Source organism: Pelodiscus sinensis, chromosome 32 (assembly GCF_049634645.1).
Source record: "Pelodiscus sinensis isolate JC-2024 chromosome 32, ASM4963464v1, whole genome shotgun sequence".
Lineage (NCBI taxonomy): Eukaryota > Metazoa > Chordata > Testudines > Trionychidae > Pelodiscus > Pelodiscus sinensis.
This window is the reverse complement of record NC_134742.1, coordinates 6,411,456-6,438,275: the sequence shown is the minus strand read 5'-3', so window position 1 is coordinate 6,438,275 and position 26,820 is coordinate 6,411,456. Positions and strand designations below refer to the sequence as shown.

Below are 26,820 nucleotides of genomic sequence, written 5' to 3'. Positions count from 1 at the left end.
GGGGTGTTCTATGACTAGTAATCAAAGAAAAGCAAGTGCTCAAAGTTTAATGTAAGAAACCCTTCTCCCCTATTCTTGTACATTTTTTAGAATAACCCCTGTAGCCACAAGATTCAATGGCGGGTGTCATTGATTTCAATAAGAGCAGGCACGTGCTTGAAATAGGTTTTCTTGGCTCATTTGTAAGTGTAACATGTTTGCAGGTAAAAGTTTGGCTGTAGCTTACCAGGACTAATTCCACAGGCAGCGGAGCTGTTTGAAATACAAAAGAACCCAGCCACAAGGTTGTGTTTGTGCAGTGTTTGCACAAACATCACTTAGGCATCTTTGGAAACAGTGTTTGTGCAGCACTCATTTTTTTCTGATTTATTTGACATTGCTAGTAGAATTTGTAACTTGCAACTTTCTCACGGTGTCAATGAGCACAATGTTGAATTCTGCATATATAACAAAGTGGGTCGCCTCAGGGCACAGAAATTGTAGGGAGGGCCGGAGAGGGAAGGAAACAGCCAGGCATGGCTCAGGTCTTGCCCCTATCTGACTCCCCCATTCTCCAGCTCCTCACTGCCCCCTGAGGACTTCCCACCCCAATCCTATCCAATCCCCACTGCTCCTTGCCCCAGACCACCCCACCCCCGGATTCCCGTCCCCTGACCAACTCTGCCCCATGACTGCACCACCCAGACCACTGGGATTGGTGGCACCACAGCTGTGCTGCCCGGCCACAGCTGCAGTCACACTGCCAGGAGCCTGGGGCAGGTGGCGTGAAGAGCGAGGACTGTGGGGAGGGGGAAAGAAGGGAGAGAGCTGAGGGCTCCGCTCAGGGCCGGATAGCAGGGCAGGTGGGGCCCACGGGCTGTGGTTTGCTCTCTCTGAGATCGAGCGTGTGCTCAGATCACCTCATTGATGTTTCTCTGCTTGGTCGTAGGGTGGAGAAGATTGGCATTCCATAAAGGAGAAGGTAACCGACGTTAATGGTTTGTCCGTATTCAGATGTCCCCTCCCATGTGACAATGTGGCTCCTTTGCCATCACTGTGGAAGCAGGGTGGGGCCTGAGATTTTTGGAGCGTCAGCACCAGCAGCTGCAGTTTAAAAGTTGCTGTAAGGTCACGACTCTTCTGCCAGGTGGTACTAGGGCTCCCTTTTAACAACACCTCACAGAGCCTCCTCAGGCTGTATTCCCAGGCTGGCTGAACTCAGCGGTGGAGAGGCCGTTTACAGCTGCCTGCCTGTCCCCTTCCTCCGGGTATGTCTACACTACCCCCCTAGTTCGAACTAGGGTGGTAATGTAGGCAACTGGAGTTGCAAATGAAGCCCGGGATTTGAATTTCCCGGGCTTCATTAGCATATTGCTGGCCGGCGCCATTTTTAAATGCCCGCTAGTGCGGACTCCGTGCCGCGCGGCTACACGCGACACGGACTAGCTAGTTCGGACTAGGCTTGCTATTCCGAACTAGCTGTACACCTCCTTCAACGCAGCACGCGGCACGGAGTCCGTACTAGCGGACATTTAAAAATGGCGCCGGCCGGCAATATGCTAATGAAGCCCGGGATATTCAAATCCCGGGCTTCATTTGCAACTCCGGTTGCCTACATTACCACCCTAGTTCGAACTAGGGTGGTAGTGTAGACATACCCTCCCTCTGCTCCACTCCCCTTGCCCCAGAGATGTAGCCCCCCCCAGTGATCTCCTTTTCCATCCCATCCAATATGGTTCCAGGCACTGGTCTCTCCCTCTCTCCCCTCCCTTGTCCCTCCCTCCTGGCTGTCTCTCTCCAGCACACTTGGCTTGGCCTGGCCTCCTTGGCAGCTCTTGGCCTTGGGCTCCCCTTGTTCTTTGTTGCAGGGTGTCCAAGAGGGGAGTTTCCCTCCCCCCCCCCCCCAGTGACTGAAGGGCTGTGCCCAGCATGGACTCTGGGGCACTCGGGGACGTTGCTCTTTCTCCTGCCCCCGGCAGAGGACCCAAGAGTCCATGGGAGGGGGAAGGAATGGATCAGACCCCAGAGCACCAGGGCATGGGGCACAGACAGGGGCAGTCCTGGGCCCATTGCAGGCAGCTGGGGAGCTGCTGAGAGCAGAGCTCTGGTCCTGTTCCCCTTTTCCTCTCCCCCCGCGTGAGCTCAGCTTCTCTCTCCGTCCGCCCAGCCCCCGCTGGGACCCCCCTCAGCTCCCTGGGGCCCCTCTTCCCTCTGTCACCCCTGAGTCAGCCTCCTGCCATGGCTGGGACAGAGACACCCCCGTTCCCTCCGCACGGCGCCTGGGCACCCCCAGTGCAGGACTCGCCTTGTTCAGCCTCTTCCCACCCAGCCCAGCTGGGGCCAGTCCCTGCCCCTCCCTGCTGGCTCTGCGGGGTCTGGGCGCCGGGCCGGAGGCTGAGCAGCCTGGTGGGGGGCAGATCGGAGCTCGGCCCAGAGCCCCAGTGCGGCGGGAAAGGAGCCGAGCCCAGACGTGCCATGCGGGGGAGACGTGTCACAGGGGGAATCACAAACCCTGCCCCTCACGCTCTGAATCTCTCCCCCCAGGCAACGTGACTCTGGATCCAGACACGGCCCATCCCAACCTCATCCTGTCGGAGGATGGGAAATGGGTGAGCTGTGACTCCGTATCACAGCAACAGCCCAACACCCCGGAGAGATTTGACACCGTGCGCTGTGTGCTGGGCCGTGAGGGCTTCACCTCGGGGAGACATTACTGGGAGGTGGAGGTGGGGGTTGGGCGATACTGGGGTGTGGGGGTGGCCAGAGAGTCGGTGAACAGGAAGGGATGGATCAGCTTGACCCCTAAAGGCGGGATCTGGGCTGTGGAGCGGCACTGGGAACAGTTCCGGACTCTCACTGCCCCTGTGACCCTCCTGACCCTGAGCCCCCCCAGCAGGATCTGGGTTTGTCTGGACTGTGACCAGGGGCAGGTGACATTTATCGATGCTACAGCCGAGGCCCCGATCTTCACTTTCCCTCTGGGCTCCCTCCCTGGGGAGAGAATCCGACCCTGGATCTGGGTGTGGGACACAGGCGACTGGCTCCAACTGTATCCCTGAAATCAGCCTCTCTGGCATCTATAACCCTAGAGGATTCCCCCCTGCTCAGCCCCTGGCTCCTCATCTCTATGATCCCAGAAGCTCCTCCAGCTTCCTCGCAGATCTGGAGAAGGGAGGTGGGAGAAACCTACTGCAGCCCCAGAGAATAGACAGGCACTGAAAGGCAGAGGTGGGGGCTGGGCAAGATCAGAACTAACAGGCGGGCTGGGGACAGGCGGAGGTGGGGGGTGGGCTGAGACAGAACTAACAGGCGGGCTAGGGACAGGCGGAGGTGGGGGGTGGGCTGAGACAGAACTAACAGGCGGGCTGGGGACAGGCGGAGGTGGGGGGTGGGCTGAGACAGAACTAACAGCCGGGCTGGGGACAGGCGGAGGTGGGGGCTGGGCAGGATCACAACTAACAGGAGGGCTGGGGACAGGTGGAGGTGGGGGTGGCAGGACACAAAATTAACCAATCAGGGTTGGGGAGAAGCTGGAGGCTCTGCAGCAGCAGGAGGCGATTTGCAGAGATCTGAGTCCATTGGGATGGCCAGAAGGGAAGGGATAAAATCAAGACAAAGAATGGGACCACATCAGATGCCCGTCCACTGCCCCAATCTTGGGGTCCCTGGGCACATTCTTGGGGGGGAGGCTCTCTAGGCCCTGCCTGAGGGGTGTCACCCCCTGCCCAATGAGCTGACCCTTCAGCGTCCAACATGCTGAACCCCCCCCCCCCATCTCCCAGAGCTCCACGCCATGGTAATCTCTCTTGGCACAAGTCCCACCCAGTAGGGCTCTGTGACTTCACCAGACAAAGCACAAAAGAGCTCAGATCAAAAGAGCCTGTAGCACCCGCGGGGTGTGTGTATGTGTGTGTGCGCTCATTGAGGGGAGCCACCAGGGCATTCCAGCACCCACTTCCACCTGCTCATTTCACCCCCATAACCTGGCTCTTCCCTACCTCCCCCCCCCATCCCCCACCTTAGCTCACGGTCTCTCCCTGCACTGACATCTCTTCGGTGGGTACTGAATGCAGGCAGCAGAGCAAGGCAAGGTGTCTGCCACCCTAACTATAAGGGATTAAAGGAACCAAGGCCAGACGTCTGCCTCCCACCTCAGCTCCCTCCATCCCTGGAGGGGACTGAAAGGGACAGATTCCAGCCAACCCTCCCTGCCTGCACACACCAGCAAAGTGGACGCAGCAAGGAGGGGACGGGACCGAGTCCAGGTGGTTCATTTGTGATGAAAGGAGTGCCAGAGCTCAAGCAATTTTTTTTTATTTTTATTTTTACTTTACATTTATAACTGATGCAACAAGTCCAGACGTGCTGGGACTAGGAGCTGCGACCACCGGAGAAGAGAGGGGGGACTTGATAGCATCCTTCAATCACTTGAAGGGAGGTTCCAAAGAGGGTGGAGCCAGTGTGTTCTTGGTGGTTGCAGATGAGCAATGGTCTCAACTTGCAGTGGGGGAGGTCTAAGTTGGATAGTAGGAAAAGGTATTTTCCGAGGAGGGTGGTAAGACACTGGGATGGTTGCTGAGCAGATGAGGACGCTGCTGGCAGGGAGCTGTCTGGGGGTGGTGACATCGGGTTAGCCCCATTGTCTTCTCTCCTCCTTGTCTCTAGTTGAGTTTGAGTTCATTTGCCCAGCCACCTGCAGCTGGTTGCCAGGATTCCCAGGACAGGGGGGCCAACCCTGGGCAAACCGCCCCCCCCCCCACTTGCTGTCTCTGGGCTCTGTTTGGTGGCTAGGGCCAGCTGCTATTAGTCACCCTCTCTGGGACCCTGCTCTCCCTTTAATTCCCAGCTGCCTGGCCCCCGGTCCTTCCTGCACACCGGCTGGGAAGCCGCTGCTGTGCTCTGTGACAGGGACCCTGGAGTGTTGGCAGCTCCTCGGGCTGGACTCAAGTTACTTACAAAATTGCTCCTCCAAGGTCGTGTGCACCCCTGTGGGTTTCACCATGATCCCCCACCGTGCAGCCTGGATCCTGCCAACAGTATGGGGACACGCCCCACTTGGGCAAAGGGGATCGTGGGGGAGGTTGATTGGAGTGTGTGTGTATGTGTGTGTGTGGGAGCGGGGGAGATGCTTAGCAAGGGCTCTGCAGGGACACAGCCCAGAGATCATTAATCTAGAGAGGAATGCTGTTTGCTTTTTGCTCCCTGCTTGCAGAAAGCAGATCTTTCTCTGTGTCATGCTGGCACTGTCCCAGGCCGGGTATAGCTGCCCGTGGGCTGGTGGGGAGGCAGGTGAGTGGCAGCGAGGGGAGAATTCTAACCCAGGGGCCTTTCACAGCCCCTGGCAGTGGGCAGGGCTGGTACAAGGGTTTGGGCAGGGAGAAATGGGCTCTTAGTATGTGCACCTAAACTCTTAATGGGGATAAAGTTAAAAAAACAACAAACGGTCTGGTAGCACTTTATAGACTAACAAAGCATGGAGATTAGTAATAGGTAGCTGTGTTAGTCTGATCTTGCTAAAACAAAAGGAAAACTATGTAGCACTTTAAAGACTAACAAGATGGTTTAATAGGTGATGAGCTTTCGTGGGCCAGACCCACTTCCTCAGATCATATTCTGGAAGAGAATTGGCATGACCATATATACCAGAGGGATACAATGAAAAAAGTGAACACATTATAAAACTGCCAAATCAGATTAAGTACAGAAGCTGGGGCGAGGGAGAGGGAGAGGAAAGGAAAGAACAGCTATTTATGAGTTAATGAATGGCTAATCAGGGTGATAAGCGGGGAAGCTCTTTGGCACCTTTATTGTTTGGCTGATAATATTCCAGACTTCCGTTATCTTAATTGACACCATAAGTGTGAATTACATTTGTGGCTGAATTGTAATGCCAACCCTTCTCTGTGTCTATAACAAGACAACCACTTGGAGATCTTTTAAGTGTGACCAGGTAGATTGAAGTGTTCCCAACAGGTTTCTGTATATTCTCTTTAGGAATAGCTGATTTGTGTCTATTGATTCTTTCTAGTAGGGACTGTCCAGTTTGGGAAATTGTCTTAATTGGGGAAACTGCTGCATTTTCTGCATCCCAGCTCCTCTCCTTGTGACATGTTATGCTTGGGGAGAATTAGCTGTCTCTTGGTAAAGTTGGCAAACATCAATTTCACACACACTGTACAAATACTATATTTCTGTTGCAGGTGATCAAAATGTAGATATGAGAAATACTGCTTCCAAACTTTGCAGTCACCGGCCTATTTCTGAATGAGGCTTGTTACAGATGCCCTGGTGAATGAAGAGCTAAACACAGGTCTGATTTGTTGGTTGAAGGATATTTACTGTGAGGTTAGATTTTGTTTTAATGGCTTACAATGCATTACTTGCTTGAATCCGTGCATCAGGGTCTCACTAAATAATTGTCTGAGCTCCAATTTTGTGCAGCTGTGAAAATGTTAAAAGGAATGCTGAAAAATCAATATTCTCTATCAATGATAGATAAACCTAAAACTCTGCTCAGCCTAGTTATGGACAAAATAGGGGGTGGCAATTTAAAAGTTATGCCCTCTCCTTACCCCACTGATCTGCTAATAGCCTAGATGAGCTGTAAGAAAATGACTTTGTATAGTTAGCTGTCCTTGTATCTGTCTGTTGCCTGATTGAAATGCAGTTTCAGACCATTTCCACTAAGGGGGCAGGATTGGGGTTAGCTTGTCCTGTTCCCTCAAAAGGCTGTTCTGAACCACTCCCCTCACTCAAAGGTAGAGAAATGCAATTCAAGGATGGAATGTGTTTTCTCACCAGGCATAACTGGCCCATGGAGCTCTCTGCCACAAGAACTCCTTGATGGTCCTTTCTGAATCCTGCCCATTGATGGGCCCGTTCAGAGACTGTCAGTATCACACAAGAACCTGGAGAGCGACGGACTCTACCCTTCTGTGGCAAGATACAAGCTGCCGCTTGTAACTAATGGGGGTGAGGGAGGGGCAGGTTATTGCGTTGCTGTCCAGTACAGCAATGTCCTGCCCCTCTGCTGAAGTTGGTGGCTGTTAGAGATGGGAAGCTCCCTTTGGATCAGCTGAGTGGGCCACCCTACTGCTGTCAGAGGTTATAAGGACTGTGGGGGCAACCCCCCGAGGGCAGACAGCAGGAACTGCCCCCATTGTAAAATTCCAGGCTCTCACATTGAACTATAACAACTTCTTAGTATTTGCATAGGGGCAGGGATCATGCCTGTCTCTTTATTAGAAAGATGGGACATTGTTCCACACATGGGAACAATCAGAGCTGAGGATCAGACCCCAGAGGGGCGCTGGCTCCTTTCACCAGCTGGGGGGCTGGGCTCAGGGATTTCAGTGGAGCTGCCCCAGGGCACAATAGCCGGGGGCCTGGCCCCACTCTCTGACCATGGAACTGGCCCCCTCTAGCACACGCCTCCCTGTGTGTGTCAGGGGCTTTGGGAGTCTTCAGCCAACAGTGGCTGCAGAGAGACCAGGGCAGCCCCAGCTCTGTCGGCTCCACCTGCCCCGGCTGCGCAGGGCTGGGGCTGGGCAGATAAACCAGCGACACCAGCCAGCCTGAGTGACGTGGCAATTCTCTCCACTGGAACCCGCCAGCCCAGCCCTCACCGGGCAGCAGGGAAGAGACACGGAGCCAGGATCCTTCAGCACCTGGAGTTGGTTTGGTCGGCACCTGCTAACCTGGGGATAAAAGCAGAGCCAAGGACACTGGTTCATTGGAACACGGCTCAGACACAACTCGCCATCCGATGATACTGAAAGGGGGGTTTCCCTGATCACCCCACGTAGCCAAACTGCACCTGAGCTGTAATCGAGGGAGCTGCTTTGAAATTGCCCTTAGGAAGGGCTCTGCTGGCCCTGCCAGACCGACAGTCACCAGGACTTAGCTAGCACTGGCTGCAGATAGGTGGTTCCAGTGACCACATCACAGATGTTGTGTCCTCATGATGGGGAACAGGTCATGTTGTGACATGATCTTAGTAGAAAGGGGTATTGCTTTGAAATATAATTTCCCTTAGGATGATGTGGGGAAGATAGTGGGCAGAAAGAAGACTTCTTCTCTCCTTCCCAAGATGAGGGGTCCACTGGGCTGAAGAGCAAATAAATAATGTGATTTGTCCAGCAGTAGTTGCCACTTTGTGACTAGAAGAGGGGAGGTTGTCTAGGGCACACAGTTTGAACCCAGCTGTGGGAGAGAGCTGTGTAACCGTTAAACCACAGGGCTGAGTTCAGGTGCCTGGGTTCTGTTCCTACAGCTGCTACTGACTCAGTGACTCTGTGGACGTAGCAGGGGGGTGCTTACTGCCGATGCCTTAATTCCATCCTCTCCGCCATGGCTGTAGCAAGCTCATCCAAAACGCCTTGAGCTCTGTGGAGAGCAGGTTCTGTGCAAGTGCAAAGACCTTTAGGGCAGCAGTTCCCAACCACTGGTTCGCAGACCTCTGCTGGTTTGTGAACCGCTGGCATCTGGCCACGGGCCTGGAGGCTCAGGGGGCCACGACTAGGGAACAACACCCAGCCAGTGTTCACTCTGAGGCTCATCCAGCTCAACAGAGCCATGCAGTGGCTGCTCAGCTACTCTGGGGCGGGCAGCTGGGGAACTCACCACATGGCCCTGGCCCTGGCCCTAGCTTCAGCCCTTCCCCAGGGCTGGAGCTGTGGACCGCATGGCGGGCGGCCTGCGACTTCTCCGGCAGCCTTGGCATGACGGGTGGCTCATGGCTGCAGTTGCAGCTCTGGCCGGAGCCAGAGCCCCATGGTGGGTGCCCCACAGCTGCTCCTGTGACCCCTGTGTGGTGGGCAGTCTGTGGCTGCTCCAGCAACACCCTCCGGGACCAGAACCAGAGCTACATGGCAGGTGCCCACCGCTTCTTGGGCTGTGCCAGCCGGGGCCAGAGCCACGTGGTCAGCACGGGGAGGTGGGGAGGCTCTAAGGAGGGGAGTGGGGGAGCTGATGGAGCTAAAGCTGGCTGTTTGCAGCAGCTCTGGGGGCCAGGACTCTTGGCAGACCGGTAACATTTTATTTGCATAATAAATATGCAACTAAAACTGTTGCCCAGGTTCATCGGTTAACAATGGACTCGAATTCACATGCACATCCCTAGTAGAAAGCTGATTTTCAGCTTACTCTGATGCAAGGTGCTAAGCTAATTTTCCAACGACTTTCTTTGAAGTGTAATTAGAAAAATGCACTGGTTGAGTGAGTCACCTCTCGCCCTGACATTTATTATGGTTATCAGGATGACTTATTAAATACTCATGTCATAGCATGACACATCTTGCAAAGCAGTTTGGGTATGTCTACACTGCCACCCCAGTTTGAACTAGGGTGGCTAATGTAGGCATTCAAACTTGCAAATGAAGCCCGGGATTTAAATATCCCGGGCTTCATTTGCATGTTCCTGGGTGCCGCCATTTTTAAATGCCCCGTAGTTCGAACTCCCTGCCTGCGGCTACACGCGGCATGGACTAGGTAGTTTGAATTAAAGCTCCTAATTCGAACTACCATTAAACCTCCTTGCAGGAAGAGTAATGGTAGTTCAAATTAGGAGCTTTAATTCGAACTACCTAGTCCATGCCGCATGCAGCCACGGGCAGGGAGTTCGAACTACGGGGCATTTAAAAATGGCGGCACCCGGGAACATGCAAATAAAGCCTGGGATATTTAAATCTGAACTAGGGAGGCAGTGTAGACATACCCTTTGGTATTTGTCATGGTACTTTGAGTTGAGAGTTTTGACAAGTAAATGAGGTGGAGGAAATGCACCTCTTCACTGCCTGCAATTTAACTTTGCTATTGGGTATTTCTGTGTCACGTTGCTGGATCTTGAGGGAAGCAGCCAGATCACTGATGCACCCATAGGTGGGGGTGTTGGCCCCACAAATGGTATAGGAGGGGGCCATGTGAGGTATTGAATAGAAGCTTATTATCTAATAATCCTATGTACGCTGTTCATGTGTTTGTATAATGTCTGTGTGTGCAATTATTAGCATGTACTTGTATGAACACTGAAGATTTCCCTGCATGTGGTTAAGCATTGGGCAGGGCCGGGCCTGTGGACATGCTAATTACCGAGGCCCTGTGGAACAATGGCTCTCAATGGGCCAAGGACACACCTAAAGAATGGGGGCTGTCACCTGAGAGCAGCCAGCAGGGAACACAGAGATTGGCCTCTGACCAGGTGACCTGCTACATACTAGAAGAGGCCAGGAAGGAGATAAAGAGGCCATGTGGTCGATGCCATTTTGTTCTCAGCTCAGCACTTCATCCCAGAGGCAGCATTGCAGGGATCGAAGAGCCCGGAAGACCTGTGAACCCATCCTGATGCTAGGATGTGCAACAAGAACTTTTAAACCAGCAGCTGTACATCTCTGCTACAGCCTGCATCGAGAACTGGGAGATTCGGTGCATGTAACGTACTATCCTTTAACAACCTGACTCTCATGATTTTCTTTCTTGTAATAATAAACCTTTAGATATAGATTCTAAAGGATTGGCCCAGCGTGATTTGTGGGTAAGGTCCAGAGGGTAAATTGACCAGGGATCTCTGGCTGGTTTCTTGGAACCGGACAGAATTTGTTCGGGGTAGGTGGGATTGGGTGCTAGGACCCCCCACCTGTGTATGAGGCCCGGGGCCATCTGGGGCACGGATATTGCTGGGGTGTCGGAGGGGTTTTGCTCGTGAGGCTTCAGGCAGGCAGCTGAAGCGCTCTGTGGGACTGGTTTGTGGCCTGTTTGGAGAGGTCACCAGTCTGGGGGCTGTAAGGAGCCCCGGATTTGAGCAATTCGCCCTGAGCGGACGCCCTCAGCTGTGCCCAGACACGGCCCGGTCCGTCACATTCTGTCTAGAAGTTCTTTCTGAATTCCTACAGAATCAGTCACCCAACAGCCATTGTTCTGCAGTTTCCCCCAATTGTTTTTCTGTTGAAAGAGCCTTAATCTCAGAGTTTCTGACACAGGCTCATGGATTCAGCACAGTTATTGAAACATTTTACGAGATTATAACTTTAGGCCTTACACCTCTGCATTGAATTCAGATTTCATTTGAAATGAGGTTATTTTAAAAATGTTATCATGAATCCAAGTACATTTAAAATGGATTCCCCCCCTTCCTTTAAAATTTAAAATGGATGTTTGTAGAGTATCTGTAGATGTATGTTACCATCCATGACACTTATGAATATTATGTATGTGTGGGGGGGGGGGAGGGGAGGGGGTTTGTTCACCAGCGTCCACTGGCAAGGGAATTAAAGCTGTCATGAGTCCTAAGAGTTAGCTGGCAGGTGTTCACAAGATGTACTTGAATATCTTTTACTTAGAATCAGTCAGGTCAGCTTGGAGTGAATGTAGTGGCTTTTCTTAGGCTCCCACTTAGATAATATCCCCCCTCCTTTTTTTTATCCCCCCTCCTCCTTTTTGTGGCCATAGCTCTCTTTTTGGGGGGGAATGGTGGGAGGTTTCTTCTCTTTCCCAGACATCTAGAGCAGTGTTTCGGAAAGTGTTCCGTGGAGTCGCTTTGAGAAACTCTTTAACTGGCCGGCCTGGTTTGTTTGTTTACCAGCACCGGGGCCCCAGAGCCTCGTGGCTCCCATTGGCTCCGTTTCGCTCTTTGCAGCCAAGTGGGAAGCATTGGCCCGGCCCACATCCTAGGCCTTGCTGGAGCCCCTGGTGTAACTCAGAGCACAAGCCAAACACACAAGGGCTACGTCTACCCTGGCAGGTCCGTGCGCAAGAACTCTTTTGCTCTTTGTTAATAAAATCCTGTGATTTCCTTTGCAGGAACATTCCCGGGGCCTATGGACAGCGTCTCCCTGCGCATTGACAGATCAGATACGTAGTCTCCAGTCACTCACCTCTTCCTCCAACAAACTCTGTTCCCAACCTTGGTTCTCTCTAGGGGTGTGTCTAGACTACATGCCTCCTTCGACGGAGGCATGTAGATTAGCCAGATCGGAAGAGGGAAATGAAGCCGCGATTAAAATAATCGCGGCTTCATTTAAATTTAAATGGCTGCCCCGATCTGCCGATCAGCTGTTTTTCGGCAGATCGGGGGAGTCTGGACGCGATGCCCCGACAAAGAAGCCTTTCTTCATCGACACAGGTAAGCCTCGTGAAACCAGGTTTACCTGTGTCGATGAAGAAAGGCTTCTTTGTCGGGGCATCGCGTCCAGACTCCCCCGATCTGCCGAAAAACAGCTGATCGGCAGATCGGGGCAGCCATTTAAATTTAAATGAAGCCGCGATTATTTTAATCGCGGCTTCATTTCCCTCTTCCGATCTGGCTAATCTACATGCCTCCATCGAAGGAGGCATGTAGTCTAGACACACCCTAGGTTGGTTCTTTAGAGGATCTTTCTGCTCTCTCCCCTCATATCCAGCTCAGAGACCAGCTCACCATCTGTCCCAATTAATGACAGTCAGTTTGTCTGATTACTGAGGAGGATACAGCTGTCTGTCTTCGGCTGGGATGTCTGACAGAGAGGGAGGGGTCAGGAATCTCAGAACCAGACATGAATCACGTGAGCAGTTTGTACTGCCTTAAGTGAGAGCAGGGTCCCAGGGAGCTGGCAAGTCTTGAGAGGTGGGGTACAGAAAAGTTATAAATCTGTCCTGGCTATAAATCTGTCCTGTCCAAGTTTTCAGTAACCGGTGTTTGGTTCTTTAAAGGATTTGAAACCACAGACAGAGGAATACTTCCTTTTGGGGTTAACACAAGACTTTATTTCTATTTACTTTTATAATTAATTTTTCATTTAAATCAATTCACTATCTTGAATTCGTTTAAGACAGCGTAACATACAAATCAAGATTAGAAAAAAAATACAACTAAGACGAGAAAAATAAACCTTCCTACAGCTATACCCTCCAAAGATACCTTTGAACAGTTTGTGGAGTTATCAGACATACCTATATAATACTTACATTAAGATGGATAGACGCATTGTTTAGATTCAGGAGATATTCTTTTCTTTATGTCTTTCTTTTCGGATTTTTCGTTGCAACTTATGACCGGTGTTCCCCTTTCGGAGCTTACGAGCAGTAATGAGATTCAACGCCCTGGTTGATCAGACCTGGCTTTTTCAGATTCGCAACCCGTCCACTTTCGGTCTGTTTAGTTCACCCTTACATACCCGTTTCGGTATATTTCCTCTCGCCTGACTATGCTGACGTTAGTTTTTTGTTGCCTCCTTCTGCCTTTTTTACTTTTGATTACCTCTTATTTGGGGTTATCAGCACTTTGTTGCTTTGGCTGTCTTTGTTTCTTTTACTTCCCTAAAAGCAGGGTTATTATTGGTCATCCAATCAAATTCTGGTTTTTCATTTACATCTCCCGTATCTTGACAATGCTGCCTTCCTTTTCCACTTACAACTAAATTAGTGCTCATTTGACATATACAGGCCAGGCCCTAAAACATCCTTTTCACACAAGTAATGGCAGATGAGGAGTGAGTCTGTGGGTGGGATTGATTAAGACCAGATAAAGACATAAATATTATTGGAGCCCTGGATCCTGGAGCCGTTTGATAATCTAAATGGGGGGGAGGGGGGTTAAATTGAGTCCTTGGGAAGAAAAACTTGGAATTATAACTTGAGAGTCAATGACACAGAAACATCCGCCTGAGTCTACAGACCACCTGACATGATCACTTTGAGTTGGGGGGTGCTGCTCCGTGCATCTCAATGGGGGCGTTAACCCCAAGGTTTACTGTGTGGAGGCTCCCCATCAAGAAGACTCCCGTCAAGGACTCTGCATGGGGCAAGAAGGGCAGAGCACAGGGTGGGAGGTACAGGAGCAGGACCCCCAAGTAACACCAGTTCGGCACTGTCTCCTTGTCCCCTGCATCTTGGGAAGAAGGTGACACAGACCCTGTAGCTGGGATTATGGACTTTGTGCACCCCAGAATGAAGGGGAGAAGCTGGAGTGAGGACTTTGGACGAGGACGGGTGAAGAGCTCATGGTGTTTCATTTTGATTTGCTGACCCTGGAGGAGGAAGGACACGTGGTGGTGCAGGGACTGTGAAGAGCCAACTGGGGGTGAAATAACATGAATGATGAATTCTTACTTTACTTCTTTAAATGGCCGCTTAATGAAAATGGGCCCTCCCCAATCCCGGGCAGGCAAGCTGGAGAGCACTATGTCTCTTGTGGCATGTGCAATAACAAGGGCTGTTCGATACCGTGTAACCGAATAATCATGTAACCGCATGAAATTCTAACAGTTACACAACAATTCGATGGTCCCCAGGGCAGGGCTGGCAGCCAGTGCGCTCCCAACCCCGCTCCCAGGAAGCCTCCTGCCATCCAGTTCTGAAAGAAGCCTTCCGTCTAGACGTAGCCCGAGTGTGTGAGCAGGGACGTGCTGGCTACAGCAGCCTTGGCATCCCATAGTGCCCCTGGAAAGCCCTTCCATCACGTGTGGGGCTGAAGAGAGGAGCAGTGGGGCTTCTGTGGCACAGCTGTTCCATCCTCTTCCTTTCCCCCAGCACCAGAGCATCACTGTGGAGCCGGCCTGTGTGAAACTCCCACCCCTAGTGTGGGTCAGGGTCCCACGCAGTGGCACTTAGAAAACAGAACAAGGAAGGCCACAGCCTCAGCTGGAACCCAGCGGCTTTTTGCTCAGGCTGTAGGGGCTCCTGCACTAAACTCCTCCTTGCATGTGCACTTTGCCCCTCCTCACTGCAACCCCCTCCAGCTGACACAGATCAGCGGGCACAAGCCAAGCCCCATAACCCAGGGGTGCGTGGGGAAGGGAGAACTTCTTGGAGGGATCAAATCAGACTCTGGCGTGGGGGGGGGGGGGGCAGCCTCCTCCCCCTCCCTTATTAGCACTTACCACTCACAAGGGAGCTGCTCTTGTCTCCTGCGGGCCAGTTACAGCCCCCAGCCCGGCCTGCTACACACACGGTCACACAGGGCGCCTGTGGGAGGCAGCAACCCTACAGGGAGGGGCAGAGGGAAGAGGATACTGGTGCCCCTAAGCCCGAAGGAAACTGCAACGGGGGAGCGACCCCTCCCGCCCAGCGGCAGCAGCCAGGCCGGGTCCCGGGCGGACAGGCGGGTCTCCGCCCGGCGCAGGGGGGAAGGGCCGCAGCAGGCGCAGCTGTTGGTTCCGCTCGGGTGGGCTGCAAGGAAGTTTTGCATGGGGGGGGGGGCGGGACGGGGCGGGCTTGAAATCCTGTTTCTCTTCCCTTTTCCTAGGAAAGCCCTGGCCGGGCTCAGCCGCCGAGGGGCTGGTGAGCGGGGGGGAGACCCGAACTGGGGGCGGTGGGGGAAGGGGAGCGGGGGGGAGACCCGAACTGGGGGCGGTGGGGGAAGGGGAGCGGGGGGGAGACCCGAACTGGGGGCGGTGGGGGAAGGGGAGCGGGGGGGAGACCCGAACTGGGGGCGGTGGGGGGAAGGGGAGCGGGGGGAGACCCGAACTGGGGGCGGTGGGGGAAGGGGAGCGGGGGGGGAGACCCGAACTGGGGGCGGTGGGGGGAAGGGGAGCGGGGGGGAGACCCGAACTGGGAGCGGGGGGGGGGGGAGACCCGAACTGGGGGCGGTGGGGGAAGGGGAGCGGGGGGGAGACCCGAACTGGGGGCGGTGGGGGGAAGGGGAGCGGGGGGGGGGGAGACCCGAACTGGGGGCGGTGGGGGGAAGGGGAGCGGGGGGGGGAGACCCGAACTGGGGGCGGTGGGGGGAAGGGGAGCGGGGGGGAGACCCGAACTGGGGGCGGTGGGGGAAGGGGAGCGGGGGGGAGACCCGAACTGGGGGCGGTGGGGGGAAGGGGAGCGGGGGGGAGACCCGAACTGGGGGCGGTGGGGGGAAGGGGAGCGGGGGGGGGGGAGACCCGAACTGGGGGCGGTGGGGGGAAGGGGAGCGGGGGGGGGGAGACCCGAACTGGGGGCGGTGGGGGAAGGGGAGCCGGGGGGAGACCCGAACTGGGGGCGGTGGGGGGAAGGGGAGCGGGGGGGAGACCCGAACTGGGGGCGGTGGGGGGAAGGGGAGCGGGGGGGGGGAGACCCGAACTGGGGGCGGTGGGGGGAAGGGGAGCGGGGGGGGGGGGAGACCCGAACTGGGGGCGGTGGGGGGAAGGGGAGCGGGGGGGGGGGAGACCCGAACTGGGGGCGGTGGGGGGAAGGGGAGCGGGGGGGGGGAGACCCGAACTGGGGGCGGTGGGGGGAAGGGGAGCGGGGTGGGGGGGGAGACCCGAACTGGGGGCGGTGGGGGGAAGGGGAGCGGGGGGGGGGGGGGAGACCCGAACTGGGGGCGGTGGGGGGAAGGGGAGCGGGGGGGGGGAGACCCGAACTGGGGGCGGTGGGGGGAAGGGGAGCGGGGGGGAGACCCGAACTGGGGGCGGTGGGGGAAGGGGAGCGGGGGGAGACCCGAACTGGGGGCGGTGGGGGAAGGGGAGCGGGGGGGAGACCCGAACTGGGGGCGGTGGGGGGAAGGGGAGCGGGGGGGAGACCCGAACTGGGGGCGGTGGGGGGAAGGGGAGCGGGGGGAGACCCGAACTGGGGGCGGTGGGGGAAGGGGAGCGGGGCCCGCCCCATCCCGGGCTGCTGGCAGCTCTTGGGGACAGGGGGCGGACCTAGGGGACGAGGCTGGAAGCTGCGCAGCGCTGGGAGAGGGGCGATTTGCGGGGAGGGGGAAGCCGAGTCGCCCCGTGGGTCGGGGAGGGGATGACGCGGACCCAGGATAATTGGGGGGCCGGTTTCGGGGCGCCCCCCCATCTGCTCCCCCTGCGGCCGCCCCGAGCCGGCTCTGTGGGTTTTGCGGCCAGATAAGGAGGTGCGAGGCTGTGCGCAGGGATGGGGACAGATAAGGCAACTGGGCCGCTACTGCTGCGGTTTTCCCAGGCGGGTTCCTCCCGTCGCTGCGGCCGCACAAGCCGTGTTTTTGGGCAGGGGGCAGAGTTTCCGCTCCCTGCCCGCCCCTCTGGCTGCAGCCTCCTCCCGCCCCGGCCTGGCTGAGACACCGAACCGCCCAGCTCCGATCAGCCCCAGAGCCAGGCACCTAAACCGTAACCCCCCCGGCGGGGCGCAGGGGCAGGCAGAGAGCTGGGCTAGAGGATGGAGCCCCTGAAATGTGCGCACCAGGCTCCCCCCCCCCCCCCCCACAGGGACTCCGGGTTCTCCCCCTTGTGTTATGCATTTTTAAGCTTCTTTCGAAATGAGTCAGGACCCAAAAAAAAGTTTTGCAGATCCCGTGGGGCCGCCCCCGCCCTCGCGTTCTGGCTCCTCAGCCTTTAGGACTGGCACCAGGGCGCAAGCTCGAACTTTTCGGTGTCCCCCAAGGCTGGGAACTAGGAATGTGGAAATATGTGTGTTCAGGTCAGTGTGGCATGGCCCACGTTTACACACAGGGGGAGGCAGTGGGGGTGAGGGGGGAGGGCATGTGACTTCATGGGCATGGTTTTGAGCAGGGAACTTAACATCAACTATCCTAAAAGAACATGAGAGCTGGCAACTTGCCTGTGAGGCTTTCCTAGGGGATTTAGAAACATCAGGATCTCCACTGAAGCAGTGCCTAGGTTAGAGGGAACCAAGGGCTATGCAGCACTTTAAAGACTAACAAGATGTTTTATTAGGTGATAAGCTCATCACCTAATAAAACATATTTTGTTAGTCTTTAAAGTGCTGCATAGCCCTTGGTTTGTTTCAACAAGATCAGACCAGCACAGCTACATCTCTATTACTAGGTTAGAGGGAACTTTGTTCCAGGCTGGGGGAGTGCGATCTAGTGGTCAGAGCACACATTTTAATCCCAGCTTGGGGAGAAAGCTGTGTAGTAGTGAAAACCCAGAACTATCAGGATGCCTGGGGTCTATTCCTAGGTGTGCTACAAAGTGACTATGTGCACATGGCAGGGTGTGAGTTACTGCCGGTGCCCTTAACTCCATCCCCTCTGGATGGATGGAAGCAAGTAGGGTTGTTAGATGTTGTGTAATTGAATAGTCACGTAATCACATGAAATCTTAGCAGCAGTTACATTACTATTCAGTAGTCCCTGGCAACCAGTGCGCTTGGACCCCACTCCCAAGGGCCACCTCCCCCCCTCCCCCGCCTCTCTACCCCGATAAAGAGGCAGCAGCATGGAGTGGCAGTAGCCCCTGTCCGTAGGGGAGGGTCCAAGCAGCAGCCTCCCCATCCCTCTGCCTGTCCTGCTGCAGCACGGGTGTGGGGGAGGCAAATGGCATCTTGAAGTTGGTGCTAAGAGAACCAACTTTTAAGCCGGCTGCCCCCAGTACCAGTTCCTGCCCCTGCCCCCTGCCTCTGCATGAGGCTGCAGTGCTAGCTTGTGAGCTCCCCATGTAGATCAGCTCCAGGTGGCCCCTCGGACCCTCTGTGCTGCTACCTGCCCTAGCAAGCACCCTATTCTCTAGGCCGTGCCAGAAGCCAACACACCACCTTACCTTCAGGGCATCCCTTATCCTGCCTCCACCCGGGCAGCCTGGGTGTTGCTCACCATCAACCCAGGTGGTGGGTTTTAAGCTAGCTCCTCATGGGCTCTACGACTTGCTTTTGCATTGCTTTGTGCTGTATTCATTGCTTTAGATTTTAAACCTGGCTCTGGCTCCTGCTTCCCTGCCCTCCCTCCCCCCCGCGCTTTGCTCCCTCTGATACAGAGGCAGCAAAGGGAGGGGGAGTGGAAATGTGTGTAGTCGACAAAATTAACTGATAAGCCCAGATTTGTCGGTTAATTGTGCAGCCGTCTATGTGACAACATCCCTATAAGCCAGCTCACCCCAAAGCTCATAGACTCATAGACTTTAAGGTCAGAAGGGACCATTATGATCATCTAGTCTGACCCCCTGCACAGTGCAGGCCACAAAATCTCACCCACCCCTCCTAGAATAATCCTCTCACCTATAGCTCAGATATTGAAGCCTTCAAATACTTTGAAGACCCCAAGATGCAGAGAATCCTCTAGCTGTGATCTGTACCCCATGCTACAGAGGAAGGCGAAAAACCTCCAGGGCCTCTGCCAATCTACCCTGGAGGAAAATTCCTTCCCGACCCCAAATATGGCGATCAGCTAAACCCTGAGCATGTGGGCAAGACTCATCAGCCAGACACCCAGAAAGTTCTCTATAGTAACTCCTATCATCCCTCCATTGACCTATTTCCCTCTGATAATGAATGGTCAATTAGTTACCAAGATCATGTTATCTCATCAAACCATCCCCTTCATAAACCCATCTAGTTTAATCTTGAAACCAGATAGATCTTTTGCCCCCACTACTTCCCTTGGAAGGCCGTTCCAGAACCTCACTCCTCTAATGGTTAGAAACCTTCGTCTAATCTCAAGTCTAAACTTCCTACTAACCAGCTTATATCCATTTATTCTTGTGTCCACATTGGTATTAAACTTAAATAATTCCTCTCCCTCCCTGGTATTTATCCCTCTAATATATTTAAAAAGTGCAATCATGTCCCCCCTCAGCCTTCTTTTGGTTAAGGTAAACAAGCCAAGCTCCTTGAGTCTCCTTTCATAAGACAGGTTTTCCATTCCTCGGATCATCCTAGTGGCCCTTCTTTGTACCTGTTCCAGTTTGAATTCATCCTTCTTAAACATGGGAGACCAGAACTGCACATAGTATTCCAAATGGGGTCTCACCAATGCCTTGTATAATGGCACTAACACCTCCTTATCCCTACTGGAAATACCTCGCCTAATACATCCCAAGATCATATTAGCCTTTTTCACGGCCATGTCACAATGGCGGCTCATAGTCATTCTATAATCAACCAGGACTCCGAGGTCCTTCTCCTCCTCCGTTACTTCCAACTGATGTGTCCCCAGCTTATAACTAAAATTCTTGTTATTAATCCCTAAATGCATAACCTTACACTTCTCACTATTAAATTTCATCCTATTGCTATCACTCCAATTTACAAGATCATACAGATCTTCCTGTATGATATCCCGATCCTTTTCTGAATTGGCAATAGCTCCCAACTTTGTGTCATCTGCAAATTTTATTAGGACACTTCCACTTTTGGTGCCAAGATCAGCAATAAAAAGATTAAATAAAATTGGCCCCAAAACTGATCCCTGAGGAACTCCGCTGGCAACCTTCCTCCAACCTGACAGTTTACCTTTCAGTATGACCCGCTGTAGTCTCCCCTTTAACCAGTTGCTTATCCACCTCTCAACTTTCATATTAATCCCTATCTTTTCCAATTTAACCAATAATTCCCCATGTGGTACTGTATCAAATGCCTTACTAAAGTCGAGGTAGATTAGATCCACTGCATTTCCTTTATCTAAAAATCTGTTACTTTCTCAAAAAATGAGATCAGGTTGGTTTGGCATGATCTACCTTTTGTAAAACCATGTTGTAATTTGTCCCAATTGCCATTAGACTCAATGTCTCTAACTACTTTCTCCTTCAACATTTTTTCCAGGATCTTACATACTACAGCTCCTTGAGATCCTGTGGAGAATAGGTTCTGTGCAAGTGCAACGACTTGATAGTTCAGTCGGGTTTGCACAGGCCTTTGAATCCCTTATGTCAGTGGTCCCCAAATGTTTTACCTTGCACCCCCATTTGGCGGGTCGGGGACGGCCTGGCGGTCCAAATCACAGTGATGTTTATGCGCTTCCTAGGCTGCTCGTACAGGGTGGTGTGATGATTCCGTCAGCCACCGCACGTGGTGCCCCCAGCGGTAGACATCACTGGACAAGGCTGACTGAAATGGATCCGCTTTGGACTTGGTGATTTAATTGGGCAGTTGCTGCTGCCCCACCTCCCCTCCTGTGCTGTTTGCTAGAGTGCAGGAGTGTGGGGGGAGAGGGCGTTAACACAGTTATTTAAGTTTTACAAGCCTTACAAACAGTGCTGGACCGAGCCATACTTGCGCTTCGGGCAGTGGGCACACAACGCATGTGCAGCTCTGTCCCCGGGCGTGCGGCGCCCCTTACCACTTCAATCAGGCACCCTCCCCCCATAGATTGGTGCCCTGGGCAACCGCCCAGCTAGCCCCCTGCTTAATCCGGCCCTGCTTCCAAACAATCACTGTACAATTTAAAAGATTGAAGGTTTAAAATCTAAAGCAATGAATACAGCACAAAGCAATGCAAAAGCAAGTCGTAGAAGACTGTTATAATACAACAATTAAGCTTAGTTCACTTACACTTCAGCTGTATGTGACCTACAGTGCCGGGCAGGGGGTCATGTTTCCTTTGTTTCCCATGTGTCAGAACGCCAGGCGCTGGGGTCGCCGGCATAAAGGGATCCATTTCTTCTTGTTGCATTGAAAGCAGGACCTGTGGGTCAATCCTGCTTATTCCGCCCTATTGATTGTTCTTACTAAACCCAATTCATAGCAAAATGAGACTTGGTTGTTCTAGTCATATCTACCAATCAGTTACATTTTGCGTAAAATACCTATTATGCAAATATCTAGGGTACATTTTGCAATGCCAAAATATTGCAAAAGTGCTTAAGAACATAAGAACATAAAAATGGCCGTACTGGGTCAGACCAAAGGTCCATCTAGCCCAGTATCTTGTCTGCCGACAGTGGCCAGCACTAGGTGCCCCAGAAGGGTGGACTAAAGACAATGATCAAGCGATTTGTCTTGTGCCATCCATCTCCAGCCTCTGACAAACAGAGGCCAGGGACACCATTTCTATCCCCTGGCTAATAGCCTTTTATGGACCTAACCTCCATGAATTTATCTAACTTCTCTTTAAACTCTGTTATAGTCCTAGCCTTCACAGCCTCCTCTGGCAAGGAGTTCCACAGGTTGACTACACGCTGTGTGAAGAAGAACTTTCTTTTATTAGTTTTAAACCTGCTACCCATTAACTTCATTTGGGGTCCTCTAGTCCTTATATTATGAGAACTAATAAATAACTTTTTTTATTCGCTTTTTCCACACCACTCATGATTTTATAGACCTCTATCATATTCCCCCTCAGGGTGTGTCTAAACTACATGGCTCCGTCAATGGAGTCATGTAGATTAGGCTGATTGGCAGAGGGAAATGAAGCTGCGATTTAAATAATCGCGGCTTCATTTAAATTTAAATGGCTGCTGTGCTCTGCCGACCAGCTGATGATCAGCTGTTTGTCGGCAGATCGGTGCAGTCTGGACGCTCTGCGGTCGACAAGGAAGCCTTTGTTGACCGGTGCAGGTATGCCTCGTGAAACCAGGTTTACCTGCGCCAGTCGACAAAGGCTTCCTTGTCAACCGCAGCACGTCCAGACTGCCCCGATCTGCCGACAAACAACTGATCATCAGCTGGTCAGCAGAGCACGGCAGCCATTTAAATGTAAATGAAGCCGCGATTATTTAAATTGCGGCTTCATTTCCCTCTGCTGATCAGCCTAATCTACATGGCTCCATCAATGGAGCCATGTAGTTTAGACACACCCTCTGTCTCCTCTTTTCTAAACTGAAAGTCCCAGTCGCTTTAGCTTCTCCTCATACGGGACCCAGTCCAAACCCCTAATCATTGTAGTTGCCCTTTTCTGAACCCTTTCCAAGGCCAAAATATCTTTTTTGAGGTGAGGCGACCACATCTGTACACAGTATTCAAGATGTGGGCGTACCATAGTTTTATACAGGGGCAGTAAGATATTCTGGGTCTTATTTTCTATCCCTTTCTTAATAATTCCTAACATCCTATTTGCCTTTTTGACCGCCGCTGCACTCTGTGTGGACGTTTTCAGAGAACTATCCACGATAGCTTCATTCATATTTTTCTGCCTGTCTCTGGAATTTTTCTCTTATCAAAAACACGGCATGTCCTAGCACCAGGTTGTTTCTGGTCTTTTTGGCCTGGTCTCGCTGTCCTGTACAAGTTCTGCATAATTGGGCAGCACTCCTGACTTTCCCCACCCTTTCTGGTGTGGCCTGTGTACATACGTGCGTGCCCAGACTCGAGTGAGACCCAGGGTGGTGTGTTGGAGAGCCATACTTTGGACAAGGCTGGGATGAGGCCTAGCACTGTAGTCGTTGTTCTGGTCATGGGAGGGCTGTCCAGGCTCCCTTACAGTGGTGCACATCTGCACATGCCTTGGTCCAAAGAACAAAACTGATTCTGCACATGGAAGGAAAAAATTAGAGGGAGCATTGCCCTGACCTCTCCTGCTTGGCCTGTTTTGGTTTCCGCTCTGCCAGGGAGTCCGGAACAGGGAGGGAGCTTTGCTACTGCTGCATCGGACCAGTCACCCAGAGGAGCTGAGCCCGGCCCAGCGCCTGCAGCAGCGTCCCCAGCCCGAGCGCGGTGGAGAGACCATGGGGACAGCAGGTGGGAGCGCTGAGAGCCATGTGCTGCTGCAGGAGCTGCATGTTGATGCCAGTAGGCTCCTGGAGACAGGACAGGAGCCAGATAACGGGGTGTTGCTGCCTGGGACCAGGCTGGAGAGACACAGACTGACGGGGTTGGGGCAGGCTCTGCCCAACCCGTCTGTGGGCAGCAGGGGCTGGAAGCTCTGGGGCTCTCAGGGCCCCGATCCCTGGCTCCCAGGGGCTGGCTGGCGCACACAGCACTGGGCATGTGGCCAGGCAGGGGTGGTTTGGGCTGCTGGGTCAGACCCCCTGTGGCAGCCCTGGCCCCTCTCAGCCTGGCTCCTTCTCCCCCTTCGGCTGCGTGGTGCCAGGGTGAGACCCCGTGTGCGGGGACGGGCGCTGGGCAGGGTGGGCACAGCCAGCACTGGGCTGAGGGGGCAGAGCAGCTTGAGCTCTTGCCATGGGAACATGCGGGTCCTTATCTCTGTGTCCCTGAGCTCACCGGCCTGGTGCCGGCCTGGCTGGCGGTGCCAAGGGGTGCTGGGCTGAGGGGGGAGGGACTGTTCTGCCAGCCCCAGCCTGCCTGAGCCCCCGGGCGCCTCTCCCAGAGCGTCCAGCAGGAAGCGCGAGGGGCAGAACGGGGCGTTTTCTAGGGCAGCCGTAGCCTGGTGCTGTCAGTGAGACGCGGCCTGACTGGTCCCTCTGTTTCAGGGTCTCACTGTAACTGCAAGACACACAAGACAGTTGCCCTCAGAGTCGCCGCAGTCATAATCTTTGGTCTCCTCATGGCTGTTATTGCCCTGGCAGGTGAGTTCTCAGCTTCCTCCCTGCCCCCCTCTCTGCACGTCCCTCCCCCTGGGGCTGCCCCAGTCACAGCGTCTCCTCCTGGCCTGTCCGACTCCTGCCCCTGGGACAGAGGCTTCCTGAGGGATGCTCCTTCCTCCTCCCAAAACCTGCCCAGGGCCAAGCTGGCAGGTGCCCATCACTGAAATGAGCCGTGGGGTGCAGCACAGACACCCCCATTAGCACTGTATGACACCCACCAGTGAGTGACCAGGGCAGCTGTTCCTGGTGAACGTGGGCCCGGCTGTGTCTGCCCTTGGCCTGGGGAAGGGGTGTGGGGTGTGTGTGTGTGTTTGGGGGGGGATCTGTGAGAATGTCTGGGGTGGGGTTTATCTGTTGCTCTGGGGTCTGAGCACTGGCCCCCAGGTGGGCTCAGCAGCCGGCCGAGGGGGGTGAATCTACGTCTGTTTGCACGGGGGTGACTCTGGGCCCATGTGGCTCTTTTGGCAGAGCGGACTTGGTGCAAACTGCTGAGGTAGGTGGGCGGCAGTGGGGCAGGGCAGGCCCTGCTCTGGTGTGGCCACTGCAGTCAGTGACCAGAGCAGGACATGTGACCCCAGCGCATCTGTGCCAGGGGTTTGCACTGGTGTAACAGTCCCACCATGGTTACAGTGCCGGCCACCCTGGTATAAGCCGGCTGTGAATGGGCCCCATTGGCTCACTCAGGGCATGGTGAGATTTGGGAGCTTGGGGTTCCACCCTATGGGTGCAGGGAGCCCCACAGCAGAGTGAGTGAGCCTTCCGCCAGGCGTCTCCCTCGCCCTGCGTCTGGCTGCGCGGGGAGCTCCAGGCAGCGGGTGCTTGGCCTGGCGAAGGGCAGGGAGTTTGTTCCCCCCCAGCCCTCAGCCCCCTCCTGGGCAGCCCAGCGCAGAGCAGGGGAGGGGCAGCGGCCCAGGCGAGCAGGGGAACCGGCCTGGCCACCCCTGCTGAACCCGTCTCTTACCCAGCGTCGCTCTCCTGCCAGCTGCCAGCCCTGACCACGGTCCCCTCCCTCAGCCCACCCCCGGCTCTGACATAGCGCCTGGGCCTCAGCTGCCTCCCTATTGAATGTGAACTGGGATTAGTGGCCCTGTGAGACCAGGGACAAGTAACGCTCCCGTGGGGCTGGATTCCCACTGTCCTAGTTCCCCTTCAAGCCCACCCAGTACCTGACAGGGTCAGAGCAGTCTAGGCAGCCTGGGGGGCCGGGATCATTTCTCTCCACCCACGGGCAGGCCCCCTCTCACCCCACCTGTTCCTGTCCCATTTCAGTGTTATCTGGGCGCTCTCCAGCTGCATGGGGTCCCTGCTGCCCGGACACCTGGGTCGGCTACCTGGGGAAATGTTACTATTTCTCCAAGACCGAAGGGAACTGGCCCGACAGCCGGAGCAACTGCTCTGCCCTGGGGGCCTCCCTGGCTGGGATTGACACCCCGCAGGAAATGGTGAGAGACTCGTCGCACTGGCCTGGCCTGGGCTCTGTCCCTTGGGCAGGGAGCAGCTCAGAGCCAATGGACTTTCCAGGGCCCCTCTGGTGTCAGTAACGGGAGGATCAGCCACTGTCAGGCCTCTCAGCAGGAGATGACCCTCTGGGGCTGGGCTGCCCCGGTGTCTGCTGGGCTGCCTGGGGCTGGGGGGGGCTGAGACCCCAGTGCGGCTGGAAGGGCCAGTGCCCCTGGGTAGGGGAAGAGCAGCCAGCTGAGGTGGGGGAGGGGTCCCCTTAGGCCTGGCCTCTCCCAGCATCCCCTGTGCTGATCATCTCTCTCCTTCCCCGGGAAGGGCTGGAGGGAGCCCAGCTGCCCTGTCAGGTGAGGGTTTCACACAGAGCCTGGCCCGGCATGGGGGGCAAGCGGTGGGAATTTGGACCCAGCAGCTCCCAAGCGCTGCCCCAGCCCTGGGGAAGTTGGGGTGGGGGGAGCTGGGTTTGGCAGAGGACGGTTAATACAGAATTACCCAGAGCTGGGCAAGGGGGAGGGGAAAATCCCCAGCCCCTCCTCCCGTGAACACTTAAAGCCCTTCTGTGCGCACCTGGGATTGTCGGGCCCTGACACCGCCTCCCCCTCTGCTCTTCTAGTTTTTTATGCAGCACAGTAAAGGCAAATTCGACCACTGGATCGGCCTCTGGAGGCACCCAGACCAGCCCTGGAAATGGGCCAACGGCACCAAATTCAACCACTGGTGAGTCTTTTCCTCTCTCTCTGTGATCTCCCTGGGATTTGGGTGCCTGGTGTCTGAGCCATCGAGTTCAGGCCAAGCCCCCTGCTAGTGCTGTGGGAACAGCCAGAGAGCGCTTGGAAGAGTGTGTGCTGGGTGTGTTAGTGACAGGTGCAAGCCAGTGTCTCCCGCTGGCTGATGGACATATCTTTGGCTGTAACGAGGTCCCTGAATCTTTGATGAGGCGTCTACATACCAGATGCTTGATGGTCACACATCCTGGGTGCCTGCGGCTGCCACTGGAACAGAGAAACAGCAAAGAGGGTGCAGACAACACCCCCAGCCTGATTTCAGTGGGCTCTGGGTGATCTAATAACTACCCCCCACGTGAGCCAGTAGCCGGGTTTGACCTTCAAACAGCAGCCAAAGTTCCTTCTAAGATTTTCAACCATGAGTCAAGTGAGTTTTGTCTTGTGCCCCCATATTGAGGTCATGTGCACTTGTGTGGATGTGCCACCGTGGTACCTGCCCGTTACTGACAAATAGCTTAGCTACATGAATTTTTAAAATGTTATAGAAGAAAAAATTCTAAAAGAAGGGATAACTAACACTATGAAATCAA

General features: G+C 54.4%; 1 protein-coding gene across 6 annotated transcripts in view; it reads left to right on the top strand.

The window, feature by feature from the left end:
- Window positions 1-9,932: 9,932 nt before the first annotated feature.
- LOC142823105 (C-type lectin domain family 2 member D-like) overlaps window positions 9,933-26,820 on the top strand; it is a 250,235-nt gene continuing 233,347 nt past the window's right edge. The window contains exons 1-5 of one of the 6 annotated variants that reach the window (XM_075913408.1): window positions 9,933-10,401; window positions 23,112-23,241; window positions 23,934-24,029; window positions 25,317-25,489; window positions 26,119-26,222. In XM_075913408.1, the coding sequence (XP_075769523.1) occupies window positions 10,225-10,401; window positions 23,112-23,241; window positions 23,934-24,029; window positions 25,317-25,489; window positions 26,119-26,222 (680 nt within the window). In that variant the 5' untranslated portion in view covers window positions 9,933-10,224. Of the gene's footprint in view, window positions 10,408-14,812; window positions 15,232-16,492; window positions 16,769-23,111; window positions 23,242-23,933; window positions 24,030-25,316; window positions 25,490-26,118; window positions 26,223-26,820 lie in introns of those variants that run through there. The other 5 variants (XM_075913407.1, XM_075913409.1, XM_075913410.1 and 2 more) reach the window with 5 other exon arrangements.